This window comes from Erinaceus europaeus, chromosome 20, assembly GCF_950295315.1.
Source record: "Erinaceus europaeus chromosome 20, mEriEur2.1, whole genome shotgun sequence".
In the NCBI taxonomy this organism is placed as follows: Eukaryota; Metazoa; Chordata; class Mammalia; order Eulipotyphla; family Erinaceidae; genus Erinaceus; species Erinaceus europaeus.
This window is the reverse complement of record NC_080181.1, coordinates 51872921-51898470: the sequence shown is the minus strand read 5'-3', so window position 1 is coordinate 51898470 and position 25550 is coordinate 51872921. Positions and strand designations below refer to the sequence as shown.

The 25550-nt window shown below is 49.6% G+C and overlaps 1 protein-coding gene and 1 long non-coding RNA gene across 3 annotated transcripts in view; one reads left to right on the top strand and one right to left on the bottom strand.

Annotated features, from left to right (window-relative positions):
* Window positions 1-25550, bottom strand: part of LOC132534864 (uncharacterized) — a 171747-nt gene that overhangs the window by 108142 nt on the left and 38055 nt on the right. Inside the window, exon 3 of the long non-coding RNA XR_009546606.1 lies at window positions 3165-3228. This is a non-coding gene — a long non-coding RNA (uncharacterized LOC132534864). The remainder of the gene's footprint in view (window positions 1-3164; window positions 3229-25550) is intronic.
* The window catches only part of ST8SIA2 (ST8 alpha-N-acetyl-neuraminide alpha-2,8-sialyltransferase 2), a 57773-nt gene continuing 55523 nt past the window's right edge, over window positions 23301-25550 (top strand). For both annotated transcript variants that reach the window (XM_060179357.1, XM_007517749.2), the window contains exon 1: window positions 23301-23528. In XM_060179357.1, coding sequence (XP_060035340.1) covers window positions 23431-23528 — 98 coding nt within the window. In that variant the 5' untranslated portion in view covers window positions 23301-23430. The remainder of the gene's footprint in view (window positions 23529-25550) is intronic.

The window sequence follows — 25550 nt, the reverse complement described above, 5'->3', positions numbered from 1 at the left end:
ATAGTGGAGGTTCACGGAGATGCCTCTCTGAGACCACAGAGCTTGGGAGGCTCAGAGGCTGGCCCTTCACAGTGCTTAAAGCAGCCCTGAGGTGTCTGCAAACTACATCTATTTAAATCACTGAGCAAAGCAAATTCTGTTTCTTCCTGTCAGGACCTCGGTCAATATCTGGTCCTTGTCAAGGAGCTGATTCACTCACCATAGGAGCTGACAGGATGGGGATTTGGAGGAAGGAGAAGCATTCATAAAGGATATATCTGATATCTCATCCTAAAGACACTCAAGCACATGAATCCCTCAACCTCTCCAATTTCTTTATATTTATTTTTTTTCCTTCTTGTTGCCCAGTTATTTTTTATTGTTGTTGTAGTTATTATTGTTGTTGATGTCATCATTGTTAGATAGGGCAGAGAGAAAGGGAGAGAGGAGCAGAAGACAGAGGGGGAGAGAAAGAGAGACAACTGCAAACCTGCTTCACTGACTGTGAAGAGACTCCCCTGCAGCTGGGGAGCCCGGGGCTCAAACTGGGATCCTTAGGCCGGTCATGCACATGCTTGACTGCTGACCTGTAAACCCCTCCCCCTGGTTTCTCCACTTTGACAACTAGTGCTCCTTCCAGATCTTTCTGGCTCCCTAACACTGCAGTAACATTCTGACCACCCAGTCCACGGCTTTTTTGTTTGTTTGTTTCACAAACAACTGTGCAGTTCTTCTCTATGCTGGGGTCACTGACACCAGCATACTGTGTGCATCCCCAGAGACAGGTCAGAACACAAGGGCCCCTTTCCAAGGAGAGCTGCCTTCCCAGGCTGTCCTCAAACTGGGCTTTCACCTGAACCCCTCAGTTCAAGTCTGCTTCCATAAATGAAGTCAATGGCAGCCCTTGGCCTGCACAGAGACAACAGAAGCAGCATGGGAGAAACGGAGAGCCTGCCCTGGCCATGAGGTTGGCCAGCTGTGGTGCGCACACACACTGTAAATCACAGAAAGTGAGAGCCACGTCCGCCTTTTCCTCACCACAAAACAAGTGCTCTCCCCAGGGTTGCTTTCTGCCTGCCTGCACCTGGCTCAGCTAGGCTTTTCTCAGTTGTATCTTACTTCTCAGGGGCTGTGGTGTTATTTCTACTTGTCTCCAATTCATTGTGGGTTCTGCTTCGACTTGAAAGGAAACCCACTTCTCTGCCTAGAGTACTCACTGGTCCCCACTTGCAAGAACCCTCTATCTCTGCTTCTGCATTTGCTTCAAGAGCACCTTCAGGATGGGCACTGGCCAGATGTCTGGCTCTGACAGTGCTTGCTGTTGCGACTACTCATGCCGGCAACAGTCTCTCCTTCCAGTACTCTGCTTCCTCTGGCCAGTTGCCTCTGTTCCAGCCCACCGCCAGGTGATGGGAGGCAGATCCCAAACCTGCCCCTAGGGGTGGGAAGGAAAGCACCAGTCTGGGATGGACAAGAAAGAAGCTCTCCCATGGATGGGAGCCCATTACTGTGTGAAGCCCTGCTTCCTGTGGGGTAGCAGCACCCTGGTGGTAGAGGGGCCACGGGGCAAAGTTTCTTCCAGAAAATGGCTCTCTCCAGCCTGAATGCCTTTGGAACTCGCCAGGGATCAAGGGATATTCTGACTACTTACCTCAGAGGTTGACAGTGTTGGAGAGGCTGAACTAGGGTTCTCTCATAGGTGAGTCTAAAGACCACTGGGCTAGAGGATGGAGTCAAATCTGATCCTGGAAGAACTAATTGCTTTGTTGCTCCTGATGTAACCCCAGGGTGCCACCAGGGTACACCAGGGCAGACTCATACCTCTGTGGGGTCTTCTCCCTTCCCTACAGCTGAAGCCTGGGGACCCTGCTAAGGTGGAGGTCTCTACCCACCTTTTCCCTGATCTACCAGCCTGTCTCCGTCTCTCTCCTCCTACTTGGCCACGTGCCTGCTATATCAGCCTCTCCCACACCCCCAAAAACACCATGTTCTTTCCCTCTTAGTAGAGCTGGTCTCTGCTGTTCCTTCTACCTGGATGTTCTTCCCAGGGGGACCCACAACCCTGATTTGACTGGAACCATTCAGGTTTAGGACTGAAGTCCTATTCCCAGGAAGTGCCCTCCTCCCACCCCTGGCTTGGGCCAATGGGAGGGCAGCCATCCCACCTCTGTCCCTAAATAGGCACAGGTAGGTCTGTTCATCTAGTTGGGTCCCTGCTCCCATGTTTCACCCTTGGAGAGGCCTTCCCTTTGCCATTATAAAATGGCCCTCCTGAGTTCTTTCCTTTTCATCACCTATCACATGAAAGGTAGCATCCACCTCTCCCTCAATCTATAGTGGGAGACCTAGTATCACTCCCACCAAGAGGACAATCTGTCCCCAGGAGATGTCCCATGCTTCTTGGGCTGATTTCTAGTTGACGTGGAGCACTGCTCTTTGTTCTCCTAGCACAGACTAGCCTGGAACATTTTAGGAAGACAACTGGTCCTGAGTCCCCAGAGCCCAGGCCTTTGCACAATCGGTGCTTGTTTAACCACAACTCAAGTTGCCTGGAGCTGCAGTGTACAAGGCAGCAGGCAAAAGGCATGAGCTCTTCCAACCTGCATTTGTGAAGAAGCACTGGAGCTGCCGACACAAGTGGAAAGGAGGGAGGTATGGTGGCTCCAGTGTCAGAGCACAGCCTGGATCACACCTTCATTTGAACCCTACTGAAAATGCAAGCAGGCAATGTGCCACCAAGGAAGTGCTTTCTCCACATAGTTCTCAGTCATAAAGGGCAGGTGATATTACTTCACTTCAGAAACAAGGAAACTGGGGCAAAAGAGCAAGTAAATCACATCAACTGGAAAGCACAGCAGGGAGCTGAAACTTGTTTCAGACCAAAGCCTTAGTCTTCTGTCAGCACCAAAGTGTCTCCTCTGTTCACTAGCTGCACAGTAACTTAAATGCAGGACATGATGTTTCCACAGTAACTTGGAAAATTCTATGCTAAAACATTTCATAAATAATTAGGACACAAGCATGAGTACATACCTTCTTAACATTTGTAACTTGAACTCTTAGTTGGGATAAAGTATTCAGTAATAATGTCACTAAAACAAGTCATAGGCCTTTAAGTAAAATAATCCCCAAATATGTGGTACTTAATAAAGCAAAGTGTCTGTTCAAAGGAAAGTCTTACCTACCTGTGATGAGGTGGGAGAGAGTTCTGGAGATCACAGGTTTGAGCTTCATTTGGTTTTTCCATTGCTGAAGGAGAGAGAAATAAAATAGAGAACAAAAGTGATTGTTTAAGCACAAAGTTGGAGATAAATCAGAAAAAAAGATGGATGGGGTTGGACAAGGCATTGAGTGGCATCAAAACAGAGGTGATATTTCACCTTTGTTGGTGACCCTGAGCTCATGTCCAAGGACAGGGCCACCATGAGGTAAGGACTTCAAACCAAGAGCTTTCCAAAGGGGAGGTAGACAATGAACTTGATGTTCAGGCCCCTTTCACTTAGGGAAAAAGGTCAGTAGCAAGTACATATATATGTTTTGGATCTGAAAAGTTCCTAAAGGATTTCTCAATATAATTCAGCCTTTAGATGTTTAGACAAATATATTATCAGTCCTGAACAAGTCTGTCTACACTCCGTTTTTCAAAGGCAAGAACTGGGGAATAGTTGAAAGAAGAACGAACTTCTTTATAAAGGAAATTCTACTGTTTGGAGCTTTTTAATTATTTCTCCAAACTAGAGTTCTACAAAACCTGGAACCACATTAACTTTTGTGGATACTGACTTACTATTACTGACTGCAGAACAGAATCAAATGTATCACTCTGAAAAGCACCATTAGGACATTAGATTTCTCAGGGCAATTTGCATGTGCCTCACCAGGAGTTAAGACTACAGTTATTGTGTGTTTTCCCACAGTAGCAGCATGGAATCAGAAATCATCTTAAAGAGACAGCAGGTAGACTGGGGTGAACCAGGCTGCTGAAGTTAGACAGATGTGACTAAGCCTAGCACCTTATCTGGCAGGGCTGCCATAAGGAGATGCCACGGGCTGGGCCTTAAACAGCAGGCATTTACTGTTGCACAGTCCAGGAAGCTGGAAGCTGGGGTCGTGTTTGGGTGAGGGCTCTCTTCCTGACTTGCAGATGACCACCTACCTGCTGTGTTCTCTTGTAGACAAAAAATGACAGCATGCTCCCTGGCATCTCTTCTAAGACTCCAAGCCCATCTAGAGAGTCCCATTTATGCCTGCAACTAAGTCTCATTAACTCCCAGAGCTATCTTCAAACATTGGATTGGGGGTTGGGCTGTAGCATGTGAATTTGGGGAAGACACAACTTTCAGTCAGTAAGACCCAGCATCACCACTCACTAGCTGGGAGCCTTGGGCAGGCCACAGAACATTCCTGGGGCTCAGTGTTGACACCTGCAGAACCAGGAGACTCAGCCCACCAACCCAGAGTTCCAAGAAGGGAATTTTTTTTTCTTCAGAATGATTTTTTTTTTTGTAGTTACTGTATATGTTAACAGAAAGAACTATAACTTAGGGTTTAGTTGTGTGTTTATCCCGTCCCCAACTGTATTGGAGGGATGGATTTTTTTTTTTTTTTTTGTATCTTCTCTTCTCCTTTTTTCTTACTGATGTGGCAAACAAGACTAAAGAGTCATGAGGATTTGGGAAGAGAAGAAACTTTATTAACATTAGTGGGCCACATAAACAGCTCATGCTCTTAAAGAATTCTGGGCCCTGAACAAAGAGAAGGCACAGCTTATATAGGGGGCTGCAGGCTGAGGGCAGAAATCATTCTCACAGGAGCAGAGGCTGCAACGTTCAGGGGGTGGGGCTTGTGCCCAATGCTCGGGTGTGTTTGTTCTAGTTACTGTTATCTTTTCCTGCACAGCTATGTCTGAGGGAAGGTTAGGCTCAGGATTTAGAGGTTTTATGACCTGTCGGAAAAATTGTACCACTGGGGAGGAGGGGGCGTCTCTTCTATACCTTTGAGCTTCCTTCAGGAGTTTGCCATATCATTTTTTCTTTTCATGACTTCACCAAAAATTTCAGCTTATACCTCAACAAAACAGAGGTATTTGAAATCACAGAACTGCAGGAGAAACTGAAGCAATATGAATCTTTCTGTATGTCTGGGTTCCCCCCTCCAATTACGGTTAATGTTGTAGAGAAGGAAGGAGTCACTCTATAGGCCTGTTTTCTAAGAAGTTCCAAGATGTTTTTGTTCAGATTTTAGATATCTCAGAATAAATAATTTGCATAATTAAAAAGAAAAGCTATCATGGTTAAATGAGTGAAGGATACAAGAACCTCAACAGAATTCAGGGCACATCAGAGGAGCCATAGAAACACCCCAATCTGTGCTGCTGGAAGCAGAATGCTTTTCTTTATGGGCAGAAGCACACAGGTGATGAAGTCAGATCTGCTTCTGTGTGGGTCTCACTTGGGTGTGCAATCACACATGAGGACCAGGGCTCCACGAATACCTGTTAGGAAGCCCTTAACAGGGGCCAAGTGGTGGCTCACCTGGTTGAGCGCATGTTACAGTGCCCAAGGACCCTGGTTCGAGCCCCTGATCCCCACCTGCAAGGGGAAAGCTTCACAAGTGGTGAAGCAGGACTGCAGGTGTCTTTCTATCTCTCTCTCCCCTCTCCATTTCTGATGATCTCTATCCAATAAATAAAGATAATAAAAAATATTTTTTAGGGGTCGGGCGGTGGCGCAGTGGGTTAAGCGCATGTGGCGCAAAGCGCAGGGACCGGCGTAAGGATCCCGGTTCGAGCCCCCGGCTCCCCACCTGCAGGGGAGTCGCTTCACAGGTGGTGAAGCAGGTCTGCAGGTGTCTATCTTTCTCTCCCCCTCTGTCTTCCCCTATCTCTCTCCATCTCTCTCTGTCCTATCCAACAACGAATTGTGTCAACAAGGGCAATAATAATAATAATAACCACAACGAAGCTACAACAAGGGCAACAAAAGGGGGAAAAAAATGGCCTCCAGGAGCGGTGGATTCATGGTGCAGGCACCGAGCCCAGCAATAACCCTGGAGGAGGGAAAAAAAAAATTTTTTAAAAGGAAGCCCTTAATGTGACACAACTCTTATCACAGCTGCCAGGGGTGTCTCCCCTTCACCTTTAGAAACTGAACAGGAAGCAAGCACTCAAAGGAGGATAGGTCACTCCAGTGCCACGACCACACCCTCAGGCACTGTCCCCACCCCACACCTGACTCCAATGACTTATTCTTCACTTTCTTGCAGAAATTCTCAGTTCCCATTCAAAAAAAGAATCTGTTTACAATCACACAGACACACACAGTAAAGGAAGAAAAATTCAAAAGATCTCCCTCCTTCACACTCCAGCTGTGTGTGTGTGTGTGTGTGTGTGTGTGTGTGTGTGTGTGCCTGTGTCTCGGGTCTCAGCTTAGACAAACTCCAGATTTAGGAGTCTCCTTTTCTCTTAAGGAGTTACACGGTGGGTTGAGAAGTGCATGAGTCATAAGTTTTGCATTCATTAGTATCATTTCAGCGCTGCCAAATGCATGGCTCTGACTCACAGCTCCCATTGAACCTGTAAGCACAAGGATTTACTGTATCATTTCTTTTTCCCTCGGTGTCTTCCCTTCCCTTCTGGTGTTTCCTGAGGCTGGAGTTATGGGCCAATCTCCCCTGATTAGATATGGGAGCACAGTGGTGGGAAGTAGGGGCAGGGGTGCCAGTTCTTCTGTCAGGTGGTATCTAGGTGGGAGGAGCATATTGTTGAGGATATTGGGGGCTCCAGACAGGACAGAGGAAGATCCGTCTATCCAAAACAGTCTCCTCTCTGATGCCAGGATACTAGAACTTTTCCCTAAATATTCTGTCGTTTTGATGTCTTAATTATCAGGGTTTTTGTTTGTTTGTTTGTTTGTTTTGTTTTTGCCTCCAGGGTTATCGCTGGGCTCACTGTTGGCATTATGAATCCACTGCTCCTAGAGGCCATTTCCCCCCATTTTATTAGATAGGACAGAGAGAAATTGAGAGAGGGGGTGATAGAGAGGAAGAGAGAAAGACAGACACCTGTAGACACCTGCTTCACTGTCTGTGTGTGAGGCATCGCCTCTTTTGCAGGTAGAGAGCCAGGGGCTTAAACCTGGATCCTTGCGCAGGTCCTTGTGCTTAGCACTATGTGTGCTTAACCAGGTGCGCCACTGCTCTGTCCCCATCACCAAGGTGTTGGACAAATGATGTATCTGCCTTTAATCTAAGTAGTTTTCACTCCCTCTTTAAAAGAGCCTACCTATACTCCTTCCCTGTACAAAGAAAAGACACATTCGAGGGATCCTGAGGTCCACAAGCATCCTCCCTCACGACTGGGCTGCTTGCAGAGGGGAACAGGGAGAGATGCTCACTCTCACATGAGGTGAAATTGTCTGCATTTACAACAGCATAATACCATTTTTCCATTTAGCAAATGGCAAAGATCAATAGGGTGGATGCCATGCTGTGCTGCCAGGTGTGGAGGAGCACTTGGCTGGGCCAGTTGGCTTGCACAGCTCTCAGCACTGGCCATCAAGAGCCCAGTGCCATGACACCTGGCTCTACGGTTCAGCTCTGGGCCTTTATCCAGAGCTACCCCGGTGATGGGGAAATCCCTGCAGGGGAGACTCACTTCAACTCAGGTCTCTAGCAGGCACCCCAGCCCTTCCAGCAGGCCTGTTGGGGAGTTGGAGAAGGATTTGACCACAGTCAGTCTCAGAGGGTTTCAATGCCACCTACTAGCAGGACACTTGGGGCAAGTATCAGGAGGACTCTGAAAGTCACTTGCTTCCGGCAAATAACCAAGATCCTGACGATGGTCACAAAGCAAAGAGAAGAAGCAAGAATGATTTCTAGGTTTGAGATGTAAGCATCTGCTGATATATGACCAGTGGTACCGTTAGCAGGTGTGGTGAAGGCTGAGATGAATGGTTCTCAGAGCGTGGCCCCTGGGTTCCTACCTAGGACCTAACGAGTCAGAAGTCTGGGTATGTTCATCAGCCTTTTTGTAAAAGCCTTCAGTGTTTTCTGGTGCATATTAATATGCAATTCAGAGGGTACTCAGAAGGGAAACAGTTGAAAGTATTTTAAGCAGGAAAAGACTTAAGGGAGTAGATGCTTACAAAACCCTCCTAAGTGGGAAGGCAGTGAAGGCATGGTTTACCTCCAGATTTCAGAGGGCAAGGAGGCTACGGAAGTTTGGGAAACTCTAGTGATGACTTCAGCTTCAGAGGTAGGTGATTTACAGGAACATGTCAGAGGCCACTGCAAGATCTCTCATGTACAAGTCCAGGAGAAGCAATCATTTGGTTTCAGCTCCTCTTCATCCTTCCAAATCTCATGCAAATGCATTCTGTGGGCAGAATCTAAACTGGAAGCCAATGGAGAGGGTCTGGGGATATGATATCCAGTTGCTGTGGTGGGGACGGAGCATAGCAGGCGAGAAGGACACCATCTGGCACAGTGGAGGAAACTGAGAGTCCACTTGAGGTGGGGCAAAGTCACCCTAGTGGAGAAGAGACATGAGCAGCTGATGTCTAGAGCAAAATGCAAGGGCCAGGACAGCTGGAGAGTGAAAGGGGAAAGCTCTCAGCATACAGGAGGTATTTAAAGACTTGGGTCCCTAAGATCATATCAGCAAAGAAGCTGTTGCTACTGGAGATACCAAGGGGCTCAGGACTGAATCCTGTTCAGCCAGAGAATAAGGGAATCATGGAGGGCAAGAAAAGAAAAGGTCACCCAGCAGAGTGCTCTCCCTAGAACTTGAGGTGAAGTCCTCAAAGAGGAGGAAGGGGCTGATAAGTCAGGTGCCTTGGGGACAAGCAAGATGGAAACAGAAAATGGACCCTTTGGTCGGCAAGACGGGGGCCATCCTCTGAGATAGCAAGGGGAGTGAGAGCCACCCCAGTGGAATGATGGGGGCAAGACACTATCTGGAATCAGCTGAGGAGGAGTGAGCTTAAAGAGACCTGCCACCACTAATCAGGCATCTGTCCAAGTAGAGAAAAGGACACTCACACGTTTAGAAGACTGTCAGATATAGATAGGCCTGCATTCATGCTGGTCCTCATAAGTCAGAAGTGTCACCGTCCTCCCTCCGCCTCCCAGCCTATGAGATGAGGAGCACCATGGAGACAGGTAACCAACCAGTGGCATGCTGGCCAAGTTCATGCTCCTAATGGTCATTTCTAAGGGTTCCAGGTGTATATTTGGGGTTATCATACTTGGTAGTGGGGGAAAGCCCCATATTAGGTCACTGATCTATGTGGTGAAGCTGACACAGAGGGGAAAGTCAAATGGAAGCCTCTGGAACTGCACACCAGTTTGCAGGTAAATCTCCACCATTCTGGCATTTCTGCTTATCTTCTGAGCAGGGTCCCACAGAGTCTCAATCCTGGGAGCTAGGAAATGGGTCTTGGAAGAGGGTAGATAGCATAATGGTTATACAAAAGAAACTCATGCCAGAGATTCTGAAGTTCCAGGTTCAATCACCAGCACCACCATAAGCCAAAGCAGATTAGTGCTCTGGTGAAAGAAAGAAAGAGAGAGAGAGAGAGAGAGAGAGAGAGAGAAAGAAAGAAAGAAAGAAAGAAAGAAAGAAAGAAAGAAAGAAAGAGGAAAAACAGGCCTCCCAAGCAACAGAGACCACAGACATTCCAGGATGGTAGCATCGCCCTCTGCTCAGAATAGTTTCTTGGCTACTAATGTGCTGAGACTCTAATCCCTCTGCCAAGGGGATGGGCAGAGATGCCAGTAACCCTTTGCAAGGTTCTGCACCCCCTGAGCTCACTGTCTCTCAGCTGTAGCACAAACCTGTGTGTGCAGCACCAAGAGACCTACTCACCTTAACCTCATAGAATTCAGGGGTTGAGGGGTGAGATCTATGCAAACACACTGCCATGGCTCATTGGTTGTCTGAGTTCCTTCTGCCTCAACAGCCCCTTATTAGTGAAATGTATGGACATGTGAAAAGCAACCCATGGAAACTGCTTGACTGCCAAACACACCCTCACCCTCCAAAGTGAGATGGTAAATTACATCCATAACAACAGTTAGCAATACTCCTCTAGACCTAAAGCTAGGGCTGTGAATTGCAGCCCACAGGCCAAACCTGTCTCTCTCTAAATAAAGTTTTATTGGAACACAGTCATGCTTGCCAATACATATCTCTTGCACTGCTGAGGACTGGAATAGTTAGAGACAGGATAGCCTCTGAGCCTAAAAGATGTATTAGCTAGCTCTTTAGAGGAAGGTCTGCTGACCCCTGCTTGACAGACTATAGAGGATGCAGTCTCCATCACAGTTTTAATTGATTCACCTGTCAGGCCCCTGGCAGACAGCAGATGGGTCCTGAAAGATGACAATGAAGTAACACGAGCCCCACAAAGTAGTGGCCCAAAGCACAGCTGTCAGGCCAGCTGCACTGACTCAGCTCAGACGGACAGGCCTCGGGTACCTGGCCTGTGGCCAATGATTCAGTGAAGGAAAACCCATGATCCCTAGTAGAAAAGAGGGTCTGAAACAACTCTCAGCCTCTGTAATGGGGGGGGGGGGGTGATATACATTCATAGTTTGGTCTCACAGACACATGAACTCTCCCCACAAAGAGAACAAAGTACTTTGAACACTGCACTTCATCTTCCCTCTCCGGGGTCGATATGGTTAACAGCTGGGCCAAACAATGAAGAAATGGCTGCTCTGGTGCCACATGTCTGCTCCTGAACATGGGAGCTAGACTAGGAAACTGTGGGACCATTACAGCAATGCGATTTTAGGGGTATAGTGGTCAGGGGAATGCCTGGACAGATGCATGCTCAAGGTAAACATTGCAACATACACCCCCACCATGAAGAAGAAGCGGGGCACAGGGCCTGGCAGGCTTTGCCAAGCTCAGGAAGCATCCTGCTCCACTCACTGAGTTCCATTCGAGAGGCAGATGGGTGACCTGGACTGCAGGACACGCTGAGCAGTGCCCAGAGCTGGACAGGACAGGCTGCAGATCCAGCTACAGAGCAAGCAGCCTGTTGCCTGAGCTGATGACCCAACAGGACCATTGCTGTTACTGGTGGCAGGAAGCAAGTGGAAAGTTCCAGGGACAGAACCACAGTGCCCACTGGCACCTGGGCTCTAGTCAGGCCATGGCATCTACAAGGAAGAGCCCTCCACCCTCTGAAAGCAGCCTATGAGAGACAGTGGAACCTGAGCAAGTGACCCTGAGTCCAGAACTTTCCATCATGAGTACAGAACCTTCCAACTTCTCCATGGAAGACCTCCCTCCCACCCCCTGGGCCAGGGCTGGATGAAGCTTTATCAGACCTGTACTGAAGGTCAACTTCTCCTACACTGTCCTTCTCCTCCTTCTCATATCCATGAATTGACCCTAATAAATGAGGTTTTTTAATGTGGCACCAGAACTGTTAGCATGAGCCATGTGACTGCTGAGAAGCCCGCTGAGCCAACCCTTTACTTTCTAGTTTAGAGAGACAGCAATATTGCACCACCACTCCACTGCTCATGGATCTCCTGCCATGCTGTCCATGGTGTTCCCATGTGATAACAGGGATTAGAACCCAGGACCTGTGCCTGCCAAGGTGCATGTTCTACTAGGCGGATTATATCCCTGCCTTGTATCTTCATGAGATGTTAGTAACTTCTAACCCAAACTTCACCTACTTCCTAAGAACCCAACCTGAAACACAGAGAAGGGAGACGTGAATTAAAGTCACCCCAAATCACAAACTCCACTGTAAACATGAAATATGCTCCAGATACTTGATGGCTGTCACAAGTATATGAAATTAGCCAAATAAGTTGTAAACTGTTATGTCACCTTTCTGTTTATTCCATGGCAATTCAACATCTCAAATTTTCTACCAGAATTCAGCCCTGACCAATGTCCTCAGAGGACAGCTCTGTTCTATCACCAGAGAACCTGCTCCAGTCTCCCCATCTGTGCACAGTATATGGGACAGTTCCTACTTACTTAAAATCTGTTCTTTGTGAAGGTGCTGATCCAGCCTCAATGAAATGGAAACACTATGGGTCCTTTTCCTTAATAACAAGTGGGTTCCATGTGACTCCTCAATAGGTGGGGGGCACAGTGTGCAATTCAGACATTTTCCATGATAGGGAATGAGGAACCTTGTTGAGAGGAAGAATATTTGGGGCCATCAGACTCAAAAGCACTTTCAAATATTTTTCTTGATTTTTTTTTTTTTTGTGTGTGTGTGTGGTTCAGGTTAAACTTGGGCTTTGGTTTTATCATCCATGATTCATATTCAGAGAGGCAGTTAGTAAAAAACAGTTATTGCCTCTGAAGGTGAGGAAAAAGCATTTCCTCGGCAAAGTCAACACTTCCTACAGGTGATTCAAAAACAATAATCCCCATAAGAAATGGGCCAGGGAACTCCCAGGACAGACAAAGTGCACCAAAATTAATAAATATTCTCGCCAGGGAAGCAGGGCAAGAAAGCAAACTAAGGGCAACAGCTCCTGCGGTGCTGGGAGCACAGCTTACTCTCTTCGAAAACTGGAGGAGCAGGAGATGCATTTATCAACACACTTACACTTGCTGCAGGTTTCAGTAGCTTCCCTCCACATCCCTGGAGGACTGACTGGAGAAATCCATTAAGTTAATGAGAGGTTGGGTGCAGCTTTATCTGTGTAACGTGTAACAGGCATTGCCCCATAATCAAACCGGGAAGCTATGTGCAAAGACTCCAGGGAGGAAATGCTCTGGCCTCGGCTTCTCATGTACCAGTAAAGGGCTGGGCTCTTGTGGGTATGATATTTAATAAGCACTTCCGTGGTGGTGCGAGAGCTGTGAGGGCACAGTGTGTAGCAACGACTCTCTTCCTTTTCCCTCGAAGAAGCAGGTGTCCTGTTCCAGCTGCTTGCCTCTAGTAAGGGAACGGGAGTCAAAGAGAAAGACTCTGATTCTTGGTCTAAACATATGTCAGGGAAGTGGGGATACTTGATTTTTTTTTTAGATTTTCCATTTAAAATTGCTAGAAATGCACATCGACGCTGACCAGAGGCAGTGCCAGGTGTTGACCTGTTATTGACTGGTGCTATTGACTATATGAACAGTAGTTCGGATCTCATTTCCTCACCAAGGCAGGAAGCAGTGTTAATTAAAGGGACCCTCTGCAGAGGTCAATTGGATCTATCTCCCTATGTGATTTCCTGAGAATACCATGCCTGCTTTCCATCTCAACTCTAGTTACTTGGTGACTGCAACAGGCTTCCCTGAGTCCATTGCTGATCAGTAAACCAAATGCAAGATGCCTGGTGGTTGAGTTCTCTCACTCTCATTCTCTCCATTTCTCTTTTGACTTCTCTGGCCCATTATTTGGTGGGAACTGGTTCAACCCAGCATTTCACTTCACTTGGGGGACCCTCTCATCTAGCGCAGTGCCACCTGGTGGCTCCCCTAAGCTATCACAATGGGACAACAAAGGAGGGTTGGGGGAAATCTTTCAAATAGGAGGAATTCTAAACAACCAGGGTTGACCCTGTGAAACAAATCAGTGAATACACACTAGAAGGGACTTGAAGGAACTGTGCTAAGTGAGATAAGCTAGAAGGAGAACAACACATGATTTCATTCACAGGCGGTATTTGAAAAATAAAGAAAAGGGGGAAAACACAGAATGAGACTCAGGTCTATAGTCTGCTGCAACAGATCCAAGGACACTGAAAGAAGAGGAGGGGATGGGAGGGGAGAGGATGGGAGGGAACTGAAGGGGGTTGAGGACCTGCTGCACTGAAGCAAGAAAGATGACAGTTGGTGGTAAGTGTGGTGTGTAGACACCTATTCCACAGGAAGATAAGAAACTGTATACCTGTGACAAGTGTGTGGTAAATCATTTCCCTCAATAATGCCACCCTCCCCAACAAAATGACATATTTTCTTAAAAAGAAAGAAAGAAAGAAACCAGTGACTGGTAGAAAACACATCCCTCAGGGGTCAGGTGGTGGTGCAGTGGGTTAAGCGCACATGGAGCAAAGCACAAGGACTGGTGCAAGGATCCCAGTCGAGGCCCCTGCCCCCCACCTGCAGGGGAGTCGCTTCACAAGCTGGTCTGCAGGTGTCTGTCTCTCCCCTTCTCTGTCTTCTCTTCCTTTCTCGATTTCTCTCTGTCCTATCCAACAATGACAGCAACAGTAATAATAACAATGATAACAATAAACAACAGGGGCAACAAAGGGAAAAAAATGGCCTCCAGGACTAGTGGATTTATAGTGCAGGCACTCAGCCCAGCAATAACCCTGGAGGCAAAAAAAAAGAAAGAAAGAAAAGGAAAGGAAAAGAAAAGAAAAAAAAGAAAAAGAAAAGAAATCCCTCCTCTTGGTGGAGCGGCCCATTCACAAGTTGTATGAAGGCAAAGTGATTCTGTTGAGACTATTTCACAAACAACAAAACGATTTTGTTTTCAATGCCTGCTCACCAAATCCCTTCTATATTGTTTTCTGTCAGCAGAGGAGGGTGACTTTTGAGCAGTTAACCACTCCTCAAGGAAGCCCTCTCTTTACTGGCTTCTGTAAAATGGTTTTCTATTATCTAACCAATTGTTATGAATCATCAATATTATTGATATTTAAGAATTGTTTCCTTGCAAATGGCTGTGGCAACCTTGGGTGATAATTCCTGCTCCACACAAGGCTTCAGGTGCTCACAATGCCAGCTGCTGACTGGAGAGCTGGGTCCCAGCTGGTATTTTGCCATTTGAAGAGAAAAAACACAGTTCTCTTTTGTAATCATACTTTGGAAATGACAACAAAAATGTTTGTTGGATGTTATTTTCAAATTTCCCTTTCTTTCACCTGGGTGCTGCTTGTGATTTCCACCCTGTGGTGATTTGTGGTCAATTCCATTCTAGAAAAGGAGGCAAAGAAGTTCTCTTGCCAGCTCCCTCTTCCCCATTGATTTTCTTGCCCAGTGCACACCCCTAATGGAGCCTGAAGTGAATGCAGCTTTGCTTTTGTTTTCTTCCTTCGTGGACACACCTTGGACAGAGGCCAGCTGTGGTCGGCCACGACTGGTCCTGCGGGAAGCATGTCTAACCCTCCCAGCAGCTGGCAGACAGACAGGAAGGGAGGGAGGTCTGGAACCCCAAGAGTCTCCTTTAACATGTGCTGCACTGCAGAAACAAAAGCTACAGAAGATACAGAAAAGCCTAGGAGTTTGCCATCCAGGTAGAAAGGTAGAATGGCAATGCTGAGAAAAGGGCTGGGGGCTCATAAAAGGCCCCATGAAGTTCTGGAACCTTAGAACCTCCCAGGTGAGTTAACCTGGACCCACATTCAATGCCCTGAGGGGTACTCTGGTCTCTCCTCATAAATAAATAAATAAATAAATAAATCTTGAACAAAAGGAAACTACCAAATACTGTGAAACTCCTCCCAAATGGGCCACCTGAGAATTAGCCAAAAGGGCAAGAGAAGCACATTCCTGAAGGTCTCCTGGCCCTCTAGGCATTAGGTAGTTTCCCTACAAGTCCACAACCCACAAGTCCTGCAGAGTCAGCAGTCATAAGCTGACTCCAGAAACATTTAGAGTCTGGCCAAGGAACTTATGGGCACTTATAGGGGAATAACGGCCCACTCTGGGGGCTTCCTGGATGTGAGACCTGGCTTTTCCCTTTGGATGAAAACTGGGCTTCCTGCTCACTCTCTCATCCAGGTACTGCTGCTATTTTGGATAAGTCACTTGGTCTTTTCTGACTCAGAGTGTGAGTAACTTCCACACTCACAGGCTGAACCCAGACAGCTGGAGGTCACACAAAGAAATTTACTAAACTGCTCTGAGTCCCAGAGGATTCACACACACAAACACACACACACACACACACACACACACACCTGTCACCTTACTGGATTTGCTTAGTGGAAGCCCATTTGACTATATGCTCTCCACTGTACCAAGGCTATAGCTGGGCTTCTGCTACTGACCAAAGATTGGGAAGCAAACAAATCACAGCTCTTACCAATAGTACCCTAACACGGGGGCAGGGACACGGCTACTAATCTTGACATTCACCTAGACTCATCAACATCATTTCCCTGTTGGGCAACATTTACTAGAACCATCAATTATAAGTGGAGTTCCAACTTACTGTAGAGAACTGCTAGGACACAAAGATACACTACACTGCTAGGTTGTTTTTCCATTCTAGTGCTAGGTTGTACTAGGCAGAGCTTTCTTTCATTACTGCCTTCTTTTTTCATCTTAATAAATGTCCCCCTCCCCTGCAAAAGAATAATGGAATAGGGCTATTCTCAGGTATGAAGTGGTCTCACACAGCTGCACTCAAGGCGAGGGCCCTTCTTGTCAGAGCCATGGCTGCAGCAAGGACCTAGTGCCAGGCGGAAGCTGAGGTCTTTCTCAGTGAGGGTTTGTAAGGGAAAGATTCCTGATCAGGAGCTGGCTGCCCTTCCCCCTTTAACATGCCCTTGGTGCTATGGCCAGCACAAAGCCACGGGCAGTTTGAGGTGAAGAAGCAGAGTGAGGAAGCACCCCCCTCTGACCCTAGAAATTGGCGACGTGTGTGCAGCATGTGGTCATGAACCAAGCTGGCCCTCTCCTCTGCAAGTTGGGACTTGAGATAACACAGAGCCCACAGAAATGCCCATGAGGTGACCACCAGGAGACATCCCTCTATGAGAGGGAAGGAGGTCCTGGAAATATCTCCGTGGTTCCAAAGACAGTGGGCAAAGGTTTATAGACTGTGCTTTCCCCTGCTGGAAATTGCAATGTGAATATTAGGTAGGTGTATATAAAAACATCAAAGAAAGATTAGAAATTATTTGCAAAACCAATTTTCTTTACTAATATGTGTGTTTGTTTTGAGCTATTGAGAGAGAATATTAAACTCTGGCAGGAAAAAAATTTAACATGGGGAAAATAGACACAGCAAAATTTAATGACTTCCTTTCTTGATTGCAGAGTAATTTGTGCTCATTGTGGGAATTTTATAAAACAGACAAGAGTTTGGAGAGAAAAATAAAGATCAGCCCAAATGTCATCAGCCAGCAATAACAAGTTTGCCTGCCATATATCTTTCTATTTAGGCATCAGTCTGAATAGTAAGCCAGTGTGTCCTGAGCACTTACTCTGTGCCAGTATTCTCCTGAGAGCTTTAAACTCGTGATCTTCGTTCGTGTAGAAACTCAAGAATTAAGTATCACCTTCTCCCTTTAATGTCAAGAAAGATGGAACAAAGTAACTAAGTTCATACAAAGAGCTAAGTTCTTTTTTTTTTAAATTAGGTATTTTATTTATTTATTTATTTTCCCTTTTGTTGCCCTTGTTGTTTTTCATTGTTGTTATAATTATTGTTGTTGTTATTGCTTTTACTGTTGTTGGATAGGACAGAGAGAAATGGAGAGAGGAGGGGGAGACAGAGATGGGGAGAGAAAGATAGGCACCTGCAGACCTGCTTCACCGCCTGTGAAGTGACTCCCCTGCAGGTGGGAAGCCAGAGGCTTGAACCGGGATCCTTCAGCTGGGCCTTGTGCTTTGCGCCACGTTCACTTAACCTGCTGCGCACCGCCTGACTCCCAGAGCTAAGTTCTGAGCAGTGAGTGACCAATGTGACTGCAAGGCCAACTCTTAGCTAGAAGGAGTCAATATGTGGTCAAGCACCTAGGCCAGGGTGTGGATTGAATGCTACTGGTTGTCTCTGAGAAACCAAAGGCAAGGGTTTAGGAACTTACATCAATTTCACACTGTGTGACAGTGACAGGTGTGATCAATGGTCCCCTTGGATGAAGAGGGGTTCCCAACACACAGCATGGATGGTACTCAGTGTGAACTGCATATTGGCAGGCAGAAGGGCACATACTAGTCTGTAATGGATAAAAAAATTAAAACCCTGGTCCTGTGTCAGGAACAGCTTGAGGAACACTACTGCAAACCATGTTTTGTGCAGCTCTGAGGTATGAACCAAGGACCTTGTGCATGGTAGCCTACTAGCCAATTTTTTAGTTCTATATCCTTAGAGAGGGAGAGAGAAGAGGACAGGCAACAGGCAGAGACAGAGGAGGGAGGAAGAGATACTAAAGCCCTGCTCTGTCCATGATGCTCCCATGTAGTGCAAGGGCTCAAACACAGGGCCCTACTCACGGTAAAAACTGATAAACCTGAGGAGGGCTATTCTCCATAGTCAGCAAAGTCCTAGGAATTAGAATAAAAAGAGCCATTACCCTGCCTCCCTAGGATGGTGACCATGAAACAAATGTAGCTGAGTTGGGTGATAAGAAACGGAGATGCAGGGGCCGGGCGGTAGTGCAGCAGGTTAAGTGCACATGGCACAAAGCACAAGGTGGTCCCAGTTCAGGGACCAGTTCATGCCTCCAGCTCCCCACCTGCTGGAGGTCGCTTCACAGGTGGTGAAGCAAGTCTGCAGGTGTCTATCTTTCTCTCCCCGTCTTGCCTTTGTTGATATTTCTGTCCTATCCAACAACAACAATGATGGTAACAGTAACAGTAATAACAAGGGCAAAAGGGCAACAAAAACGGGAATAATGGCCTCCAGGAGCAGTGGATTTGTGGTGCAGGCACTGAGCTCCAGGGTAACCCTGGAGGCAAAAAAAAAATGCAGCAATGTGAAACAGACACAGAAATACAAGTCTACCCTCCACACTATCATCTGAAGGCAGGAGGCCTCCAGTAGAGCCTGAGAAGGGAAGGAAAACCTCTGCCAACCTTTCCCAGCCCCTCTGGGGCAGAGCCTGCCTGATGCTCCCCACATCTGCCTTTCCCTGCTTCCAGAACATCCTGATTCTCGGGTGAGCAGATGGTCAGTGAAGATAAAAGTTCGCTTCATGCTTCCCTTGCAGTTAGGTGTGCTGGCATGATAGTCTTCTAAACAATGGAATGTAAACAGGAGCATGGTGTGGTGACCTTCCAGAATGTTCCTTTCTGCTCTCTCTATTCCTCCACCCTACTGCTTAGAACCTGGATGTCATGGGCCATTGGGGAAAGGGCTTCACCAACAGCATTTAAATTTCCTTCAATGTGGTGGGGGCCAGGCTTAGACTCAGGTCACACACATGGCAAAGTAGCACATCATCCAAATGAGCTATCTCGCCAGCTCTTGTGACGACTTCCTATTGCTACCCATCACTGGGTTGTTGGAGGTGACTGTACTGGTGGTGAAACTGAACCCTTAGCAAGGCTTATAAATGTACAGTAAAATAAGTGATACTTTAAAAAAAAAAAAAAAAGGCAACACACTGACGACAACCATCCCCTGCTAGCTGCAGTTTCTGCCTTTACTAATCCCTGAGCTTTGGGGACCATCATACTGTGTGTCCATAGTGGGGACACTGGGGCCCACTTCCTCCAACTTTGGACAGGACAGTGAGACTTGACATTGGGTGTGAAGTGAGCAGGTGCTGACTGAGCTCCCCCATGCGGCAAGTGGGGGGCAGGGAGAGGAAGAGGAAGAAAGCCTCCTCATAATCTGCCATGTCCCGAGGAACAAAACGAAAGGGTGTGTGTGCCGTACTACAACGCTGTCCCCACTGCAGAGGCAGAAGGGTTGGGTCTGCTCTCTTGCTCTCTATGACATTATCCATGGGTCTGTGAAGAATCTCTGGGTCCCAGGGTTTGAGCAGATAAGACCCTCGGGGGCCCCCAGGCAGGGGCTGGAACCTGCCTGCAGTCCTCAGCCATCCCTTTGAACCATGGGGGTGGCCAGGCCATGCAAGGCAAGCAGTAGGTGGATGGGCACATGGCCTTTGCTCCCGTTACCTGCTCTCTAACAACAAGCAAGGAGTGAGAAGACTGAAGTTGGGAGGGTGGACATAGCAGCTTCCTCAGAGGCGGCAGGAGAGGAACACCAGGACCAGGGAGCTGATTCAGGGACCATCATAACCTATAATCGTTAGGCAGGAACACTGGCACAGAACAATGTTTTTCTCTTCTGTCTCTGCTTTCTAGTACTTGACTCCACATTTTGGTTCAGAGCCCTCTTTTACCCTGAATGAAGAGTCTGGGGGTAAATTCCAGGGAAATAAAGGTAAAACCATCTCCCAGGCCCTGTACCTCACTGTGGGCTCCTACACACACACACACACCTCTTGCTGATAAGTCTGAACATGTACAGCAGTTACCTGGGTATATTTCCTTTCTTTCTTGGGCTAATATACAATTTTGCTATTTATGAAAGCTCCAAATGGAATGCAAATGTGCCTGCTTTTCCACACTGTTCCCAATTCTGACTTTGAAGGGGGAACCTTGCATTTGCAAGAACATTCAGAACTTAGTGATTTTAAAAGAAGTGGGCTCTCTGTTACTGAAGGTGCAGGAACAAAATAGCCTATTAGTCTGTTCCAACTATGATAGTCCATCTCCCCACCCACTCAGTACACCACAAGCCAGTCCCCCCACTCAGACCCCATCCTGTGGAGAGAAGAGGAACCTTATAACTTGGCAGTTTTCAAGTCAGAACTGCTTTCAGAATGAGTTCAAGGGTGGGTGCTGGGAACTGGGTCCGAATGCTGGGTAAGAAAATTATTATTTATTACAGAGTTTTAAAAGAGTCTGGGTAAAGAAGACACATCTCTTCCATGTAGGGAGATGGAAATTGAGATTTATGATCCCAAGTCTCAGCAAGGGAAAGGGTGTGCAGGGGGTGGGAGTAAGTGAGAGGAGTTTGTTCCCTGAATCCTGAGCAACTGGGGGGCAGAGTCAGAATCACAGCTTACAAAGCCATTGAGACCTGCCCTTGGAGTTGGAGGTGACCTTAGCAATCTCTGCCTGGAAGTCACTGAATCCCAGGGACTTACACTGAGTCAATTTCTGCTACCAGAGACATCTCACGCAATTATGCCTTGCCTGAGCCTCAGTTTCCTTCAGTGCAAGCTGGAGACAGCACCACCTGTGGAAGGGCTGCCAGGAGGGTTGTGTGATGCTGCCAAGATGAAAACTGATTTAAAATGCTACATGGGGGTTTGGGAGAAGTGGGAATGGTGGGCAGTTTGGGGGCCTCCATGGCTTTCCACTCTGGATGTATTGTAGAAGGAGAGGTGCCCCTTTGCGGCAGTCAGAGACAGAGAAGGGCTGCCCAGGCTAGTCATAGCCCATGTGCCCTTAAGGTCATGGCAGAGCTCCCACCCCCACTCTGGCTCCTCTCCCTCATTAACCCTCACTTCTCAGGCCCATACTAGTTTTCCCAAATAGCTAATACCCTTTGTTAATTTGAGTTAAAATGTTAATGGCAGTAATGACTTTTAATTTGCTGCCACTCTCATACAGCTCCTGTTTGAGCCCATCCTTTCACCGGCTCAGGCTAAAGTGATTAATGTGAGGCCTTCCTGTCTATGGGAAAGCCAAGACATGAGAAGGGGCTTGTGGAAATGAAGCATCAGATGGAGAGCAGACATCCATGGGTGACTAGCCAGTGTCAGCTGGTGTGTCCGATCACTCTTTCTCTTGGCAGGTCCCAGAGCAAGCTTAGCCTGCAGAGCCAGGGGCCAGGGCTGGTAGGCACGCACAGGTCGCTGTGCACAGCTGCCCCACACAGACCCAAAGCCAAGTGTTGACGGAGAGCAATCCTAGACGCCTGTCAGCCTGCAAGTGAAGCCCCGTTTTGAAGATCTCAGCATTGGCAAAGCCTCCCACTACAAAGCTCGCTCTATTTCCCAACAGATGCACTTGAGGACTGGGGGCTTGGCTACCAGCATTTCTCTACAAGGGATGGAATCGTTCCATCTGATTCCACTTTCCTGGACACTCATCCTGACTTTTCTCAAGTGGACCTTAAGGACGGAGACTTGGAGCCTGGGATGGTCACATGGATCACCTGATAGGAAGTGGTTTCACTGTGGCAGTGCTTGCTTCAGAGAGCCTGCCTGTGCTGGGGTGAACAGGGTCATTCACAAAGTGGCCTTGGAGTGCCCCACAGAGGGACAATATAGTAGACAGAGAAAGGAGGAGGAGGTCAGCCAGTTTCTCCTCCATCTAGCAGTGATCCCACAAAATGTTACAAACTACACAGGAGCCCACAGCTACATGCAGCTCAGGTCCCAGCCTGCAGTCACACAGGTGTCTTCTTCCTGAACCCAAACCACTAGAGGGCAGGAAACATACCCCCCCTCCTAGTAATCTGGCACAATAAATATTAGAGTGATGGAGTGGATGAAGGAGGTGGTCAAACAGCGAGCAGCGCAACAGTGCATCTCATTTAAGATGTTTCAGCAAGTCCTAACCACCAGACTCAGCCTCTGAAGCCTGGTTCTACAGAGGTGGCCAATCTGTCCCTCTGATCATTCCTGAGTGCTTTCCAGGATTTGGCATAGTCCCCACAACTCCTTGAAACAACACTCAAGCCCCCAAAATCTTTTCAAAAACTGGATGATGACTTCTGGGTAGCTGTGCTTGCTGATTTCAGGACTACTACAATTAATGCAAGACAGAAAGAAAGAAAAAAAGTAATGGCCTATGCCAGTAAAACTGAATGGAGCTCTTCCCATGTATGGCTAATAGTTTGTGCAAATCTAATTTGAGTGAAGCTGTCTAAGAGGGTAAAATATATGGGGCTGGGGGCGAAAGAAGCACCGCGTATGGGGAGCTAGATTTTTCTAGAAGGCCTTTAGTTGAAGATGGGCATGGGGAGAGTGATTTTGTGTGAGTGGAGCATGACAAAGCAGATGACGCGTGGCTTTGGGCCCAGGGTCAAGGCTGGTAGGCATAGTGAGTTTCTGTGGGCAGGAAAGAGAAAGGAAGGACCTGCGTGGCTGTGCGACTGCAGGGGCCCAGGTCAACAGAAGGAGCCCAAGGTGACTGTCTGGACCATCAAAACCTGCCAGAACTTCGCCAGTCAGGAGAGTCTCCTCTCTCCTCCCCTCAGCTCATTTGTCAACTGCTGGAGTCTCCACCTGGCTGCGCGCTGGGAACTGTCCCCAGACGTGGGTCTTTGTGCAGGCAAAACTTTGTGAAAGAGCGAGAGCGCTGGACAAAGAGCTGGCGGCGCAGGGGCTCCGCCAGTCGGCGGGGTGCGGGGTGCGCCGTGTGCGCGCTCTGGGCGGGTTGGGCTCTGCACCCGGGCGCACGCGGTGCCCCAGCACGGCTTCCGCGGGGAGAGTGGGCGGCCCCCGCCTCGGGAGCCCTCAGGAGCGGGAAGCTGGAGCGGCCGGGCGAGCTCGCTGGACGCGGGAGTTACCCGGACTGGAGAGGCGGGCAGAGGCGAGGCGCGAAGCTGTCAAACTGCGCGCGGAGCGGGGCGCGGGGAGGGGGGAAGGGCGGGGAGAGGTGGGGAGAGCCGGGAGGAGGGCGGGGCGGGCTGGCGGGCGCAGCCGGAGCAGCCCGGAGCCCGGGAGCAGCGGCGGCCGCGCAGTGTCTTCCCTTCGCCGCCGCGGGACCCCGGAGCGCGGGCGGGCGGAGCGCCTGGGCCCCTGCGCCGCCGGCTCGGCGGGAGCACCATGCAGCTGCAGTTCCGGAGCTGGATGCTGGCCGCGCTCACGCTGCTCGTGGTCTTCCTCATCCTCGCGGACATCTCGGAGATCGAGGAGGAGATCGGGTAAACCTCTACGCCTCGGCCCCGGGCCCCGACCCGCTTTGTGTGCGTAGCACCCCCTGAGCTCCGCCGGGAGGTGAGGGCGGCGGGTGGGGGCGCGGCAGAAGAGGAGGTCCCGGGGGGGCAAGCGGGCGGCTCGGGCGGCCTGGCCGGCGGGTCTCGGGGCGCCCACCTACCCCCCGAGTGTCCGCCCGCCCGTGGCCGGGTCGCCGGGGGGCGCCGGGGAGTGTCCGGGGCGCGCGGGGGGCGGGAGTGGAGGCGGCTGGAGTTTCTTTGTCTCTGTCGCGGCCGCTTTCTCGCCTCCGTAAAGTGGGCAGGGGGCGCGCGGGGCCCTCCGCGCTGGAGGAAGGGGTCCCCGGGCCGGGGGGGCGAGGCCTCTACCGACCTCCGGAGGTGAAGTGTCCGGATACACCCGACCCGCGCCCCCCACCCGCACAGGAGCCCCAGCCCGGCAATGGGGCGGGGGCTGACACCGCGAAGGCTGGGCGCGGGGAGAGCATGTTGAGTGCCCCCCACCGCCGTGCTTTAGCTACTCAGCCCACTTCGCGGCCCACCCTTGCCCCCCCCAACTCCCCGCACCTCCCTCCGGCTCCCTGGCGCTCTCAGCTCAAACTGAAACGTTTCAAAAAAGTCTGTCCGGCCTCCCGCGGGGGTGGGGGTGGGGGTGGGGGCGGGGGCAGGTGCGTAGCCTCACCCAGCAGCCTCCCGCACCCGGGTTGGGGGACGTGATAGGGGCGTGACTTCCAGGCGCGCACTTGCAGCGTGGGACACAAACCGCCGCCTCCCCCCACGCTGAGACCCGCGCCCCGCCTCCCCAGCCCCCAGCACGCGGAGACCAGCTTCTCTGCAACTCCGCACCACAAAGAGCCTCCAGCCCTCAGTGGGCAGATGGGCAGGCCCAGGGGTGCCACAGGCTCCCTGCCCGACCTGAGCCCGAGAAGGCAGGGACTCCGAGCCAGCGGAGGTCCGCTCCCGGGGGAGGGGGTTGGCGGTGCGAGCTCCCCAGCACACCTCTTTTGTCTGTCCCATGTTCACTCCTGCGCGCGCGCGTGGGGGACCCGCCCCGTAGCCGCCTGGCCCATGGGAAGGGCGATGCCTACCGGGCCCACACCTGGGGCAGGCAGCCCTCCCAGCAAGGCAGCCCCAGGATCCCGTTGGCCCCGCGCATGGAAAACCCCATTTTCTTCCTCCCCCTCCTCCCTCCCCCTCCTGGAGAGCTCGGAAAACTTTCATAGAGCCTGTGCAGAGATCGCAGCTGCCGGCTCCCACGCAGCAAGAAGCACACTACACACACACACACTCTGGACCGCGGGCCAGAGGGGATCCTGAGCCAACTCTGGGGGTGACCGGGACTCCCTGGCCTCAGCCTTCCTCCAAACACCCGACCACCACTCACTCACCTCTCAGAGAGGTCTTTGCCCAGCCCAGACCACTGACCCTGACCCAGGAGAGGCCACCCTTTTTCTGCTGTCACACAGCCCGGGGCCCTGCCCTGACCCCCTGGCACACCCAGCACTGCATTAGACTTTCAGGGGACACATTCTACACGACAGAGACTTGCAGTGACTAAATTGCAGCCAGGATGCCACTTCACACATACAAATGCCTGCTCCTGCCAACTGCACTGTTACCAGCGCCCCCCAGCGCCCCCCCCTCACCCATACACATCGGCTTGCCCAAATTGAATGGTCCAAACTGTAGGCTCTTCTGCTTTGGGTGAGCCCTGGTGATGTTTCTCTGGGGATCTCTGTCTAGAACAATGCCAAGTAGATCGAGGGGTGACACTGCCCTACCCTCCCCATGGCTTAAATTACTGGTCCCAGCTTGAAAAACAACTCCTTTCTCTTTTTCATGCCCCCCACCCCATTTTGCCTCCCACATGGTTAGCTCCAAGAAGTAGAGGATTTGCTATGTTTGGGGACAGGGCAAAAGGCTCCCCACAGCCTTTTCTATCTGCCTACAGGGAGGTTTCAAGCTCGGTCACTTATTTAACCCGCTTTGAGCAACCAGCTGGGACTCCAGGAG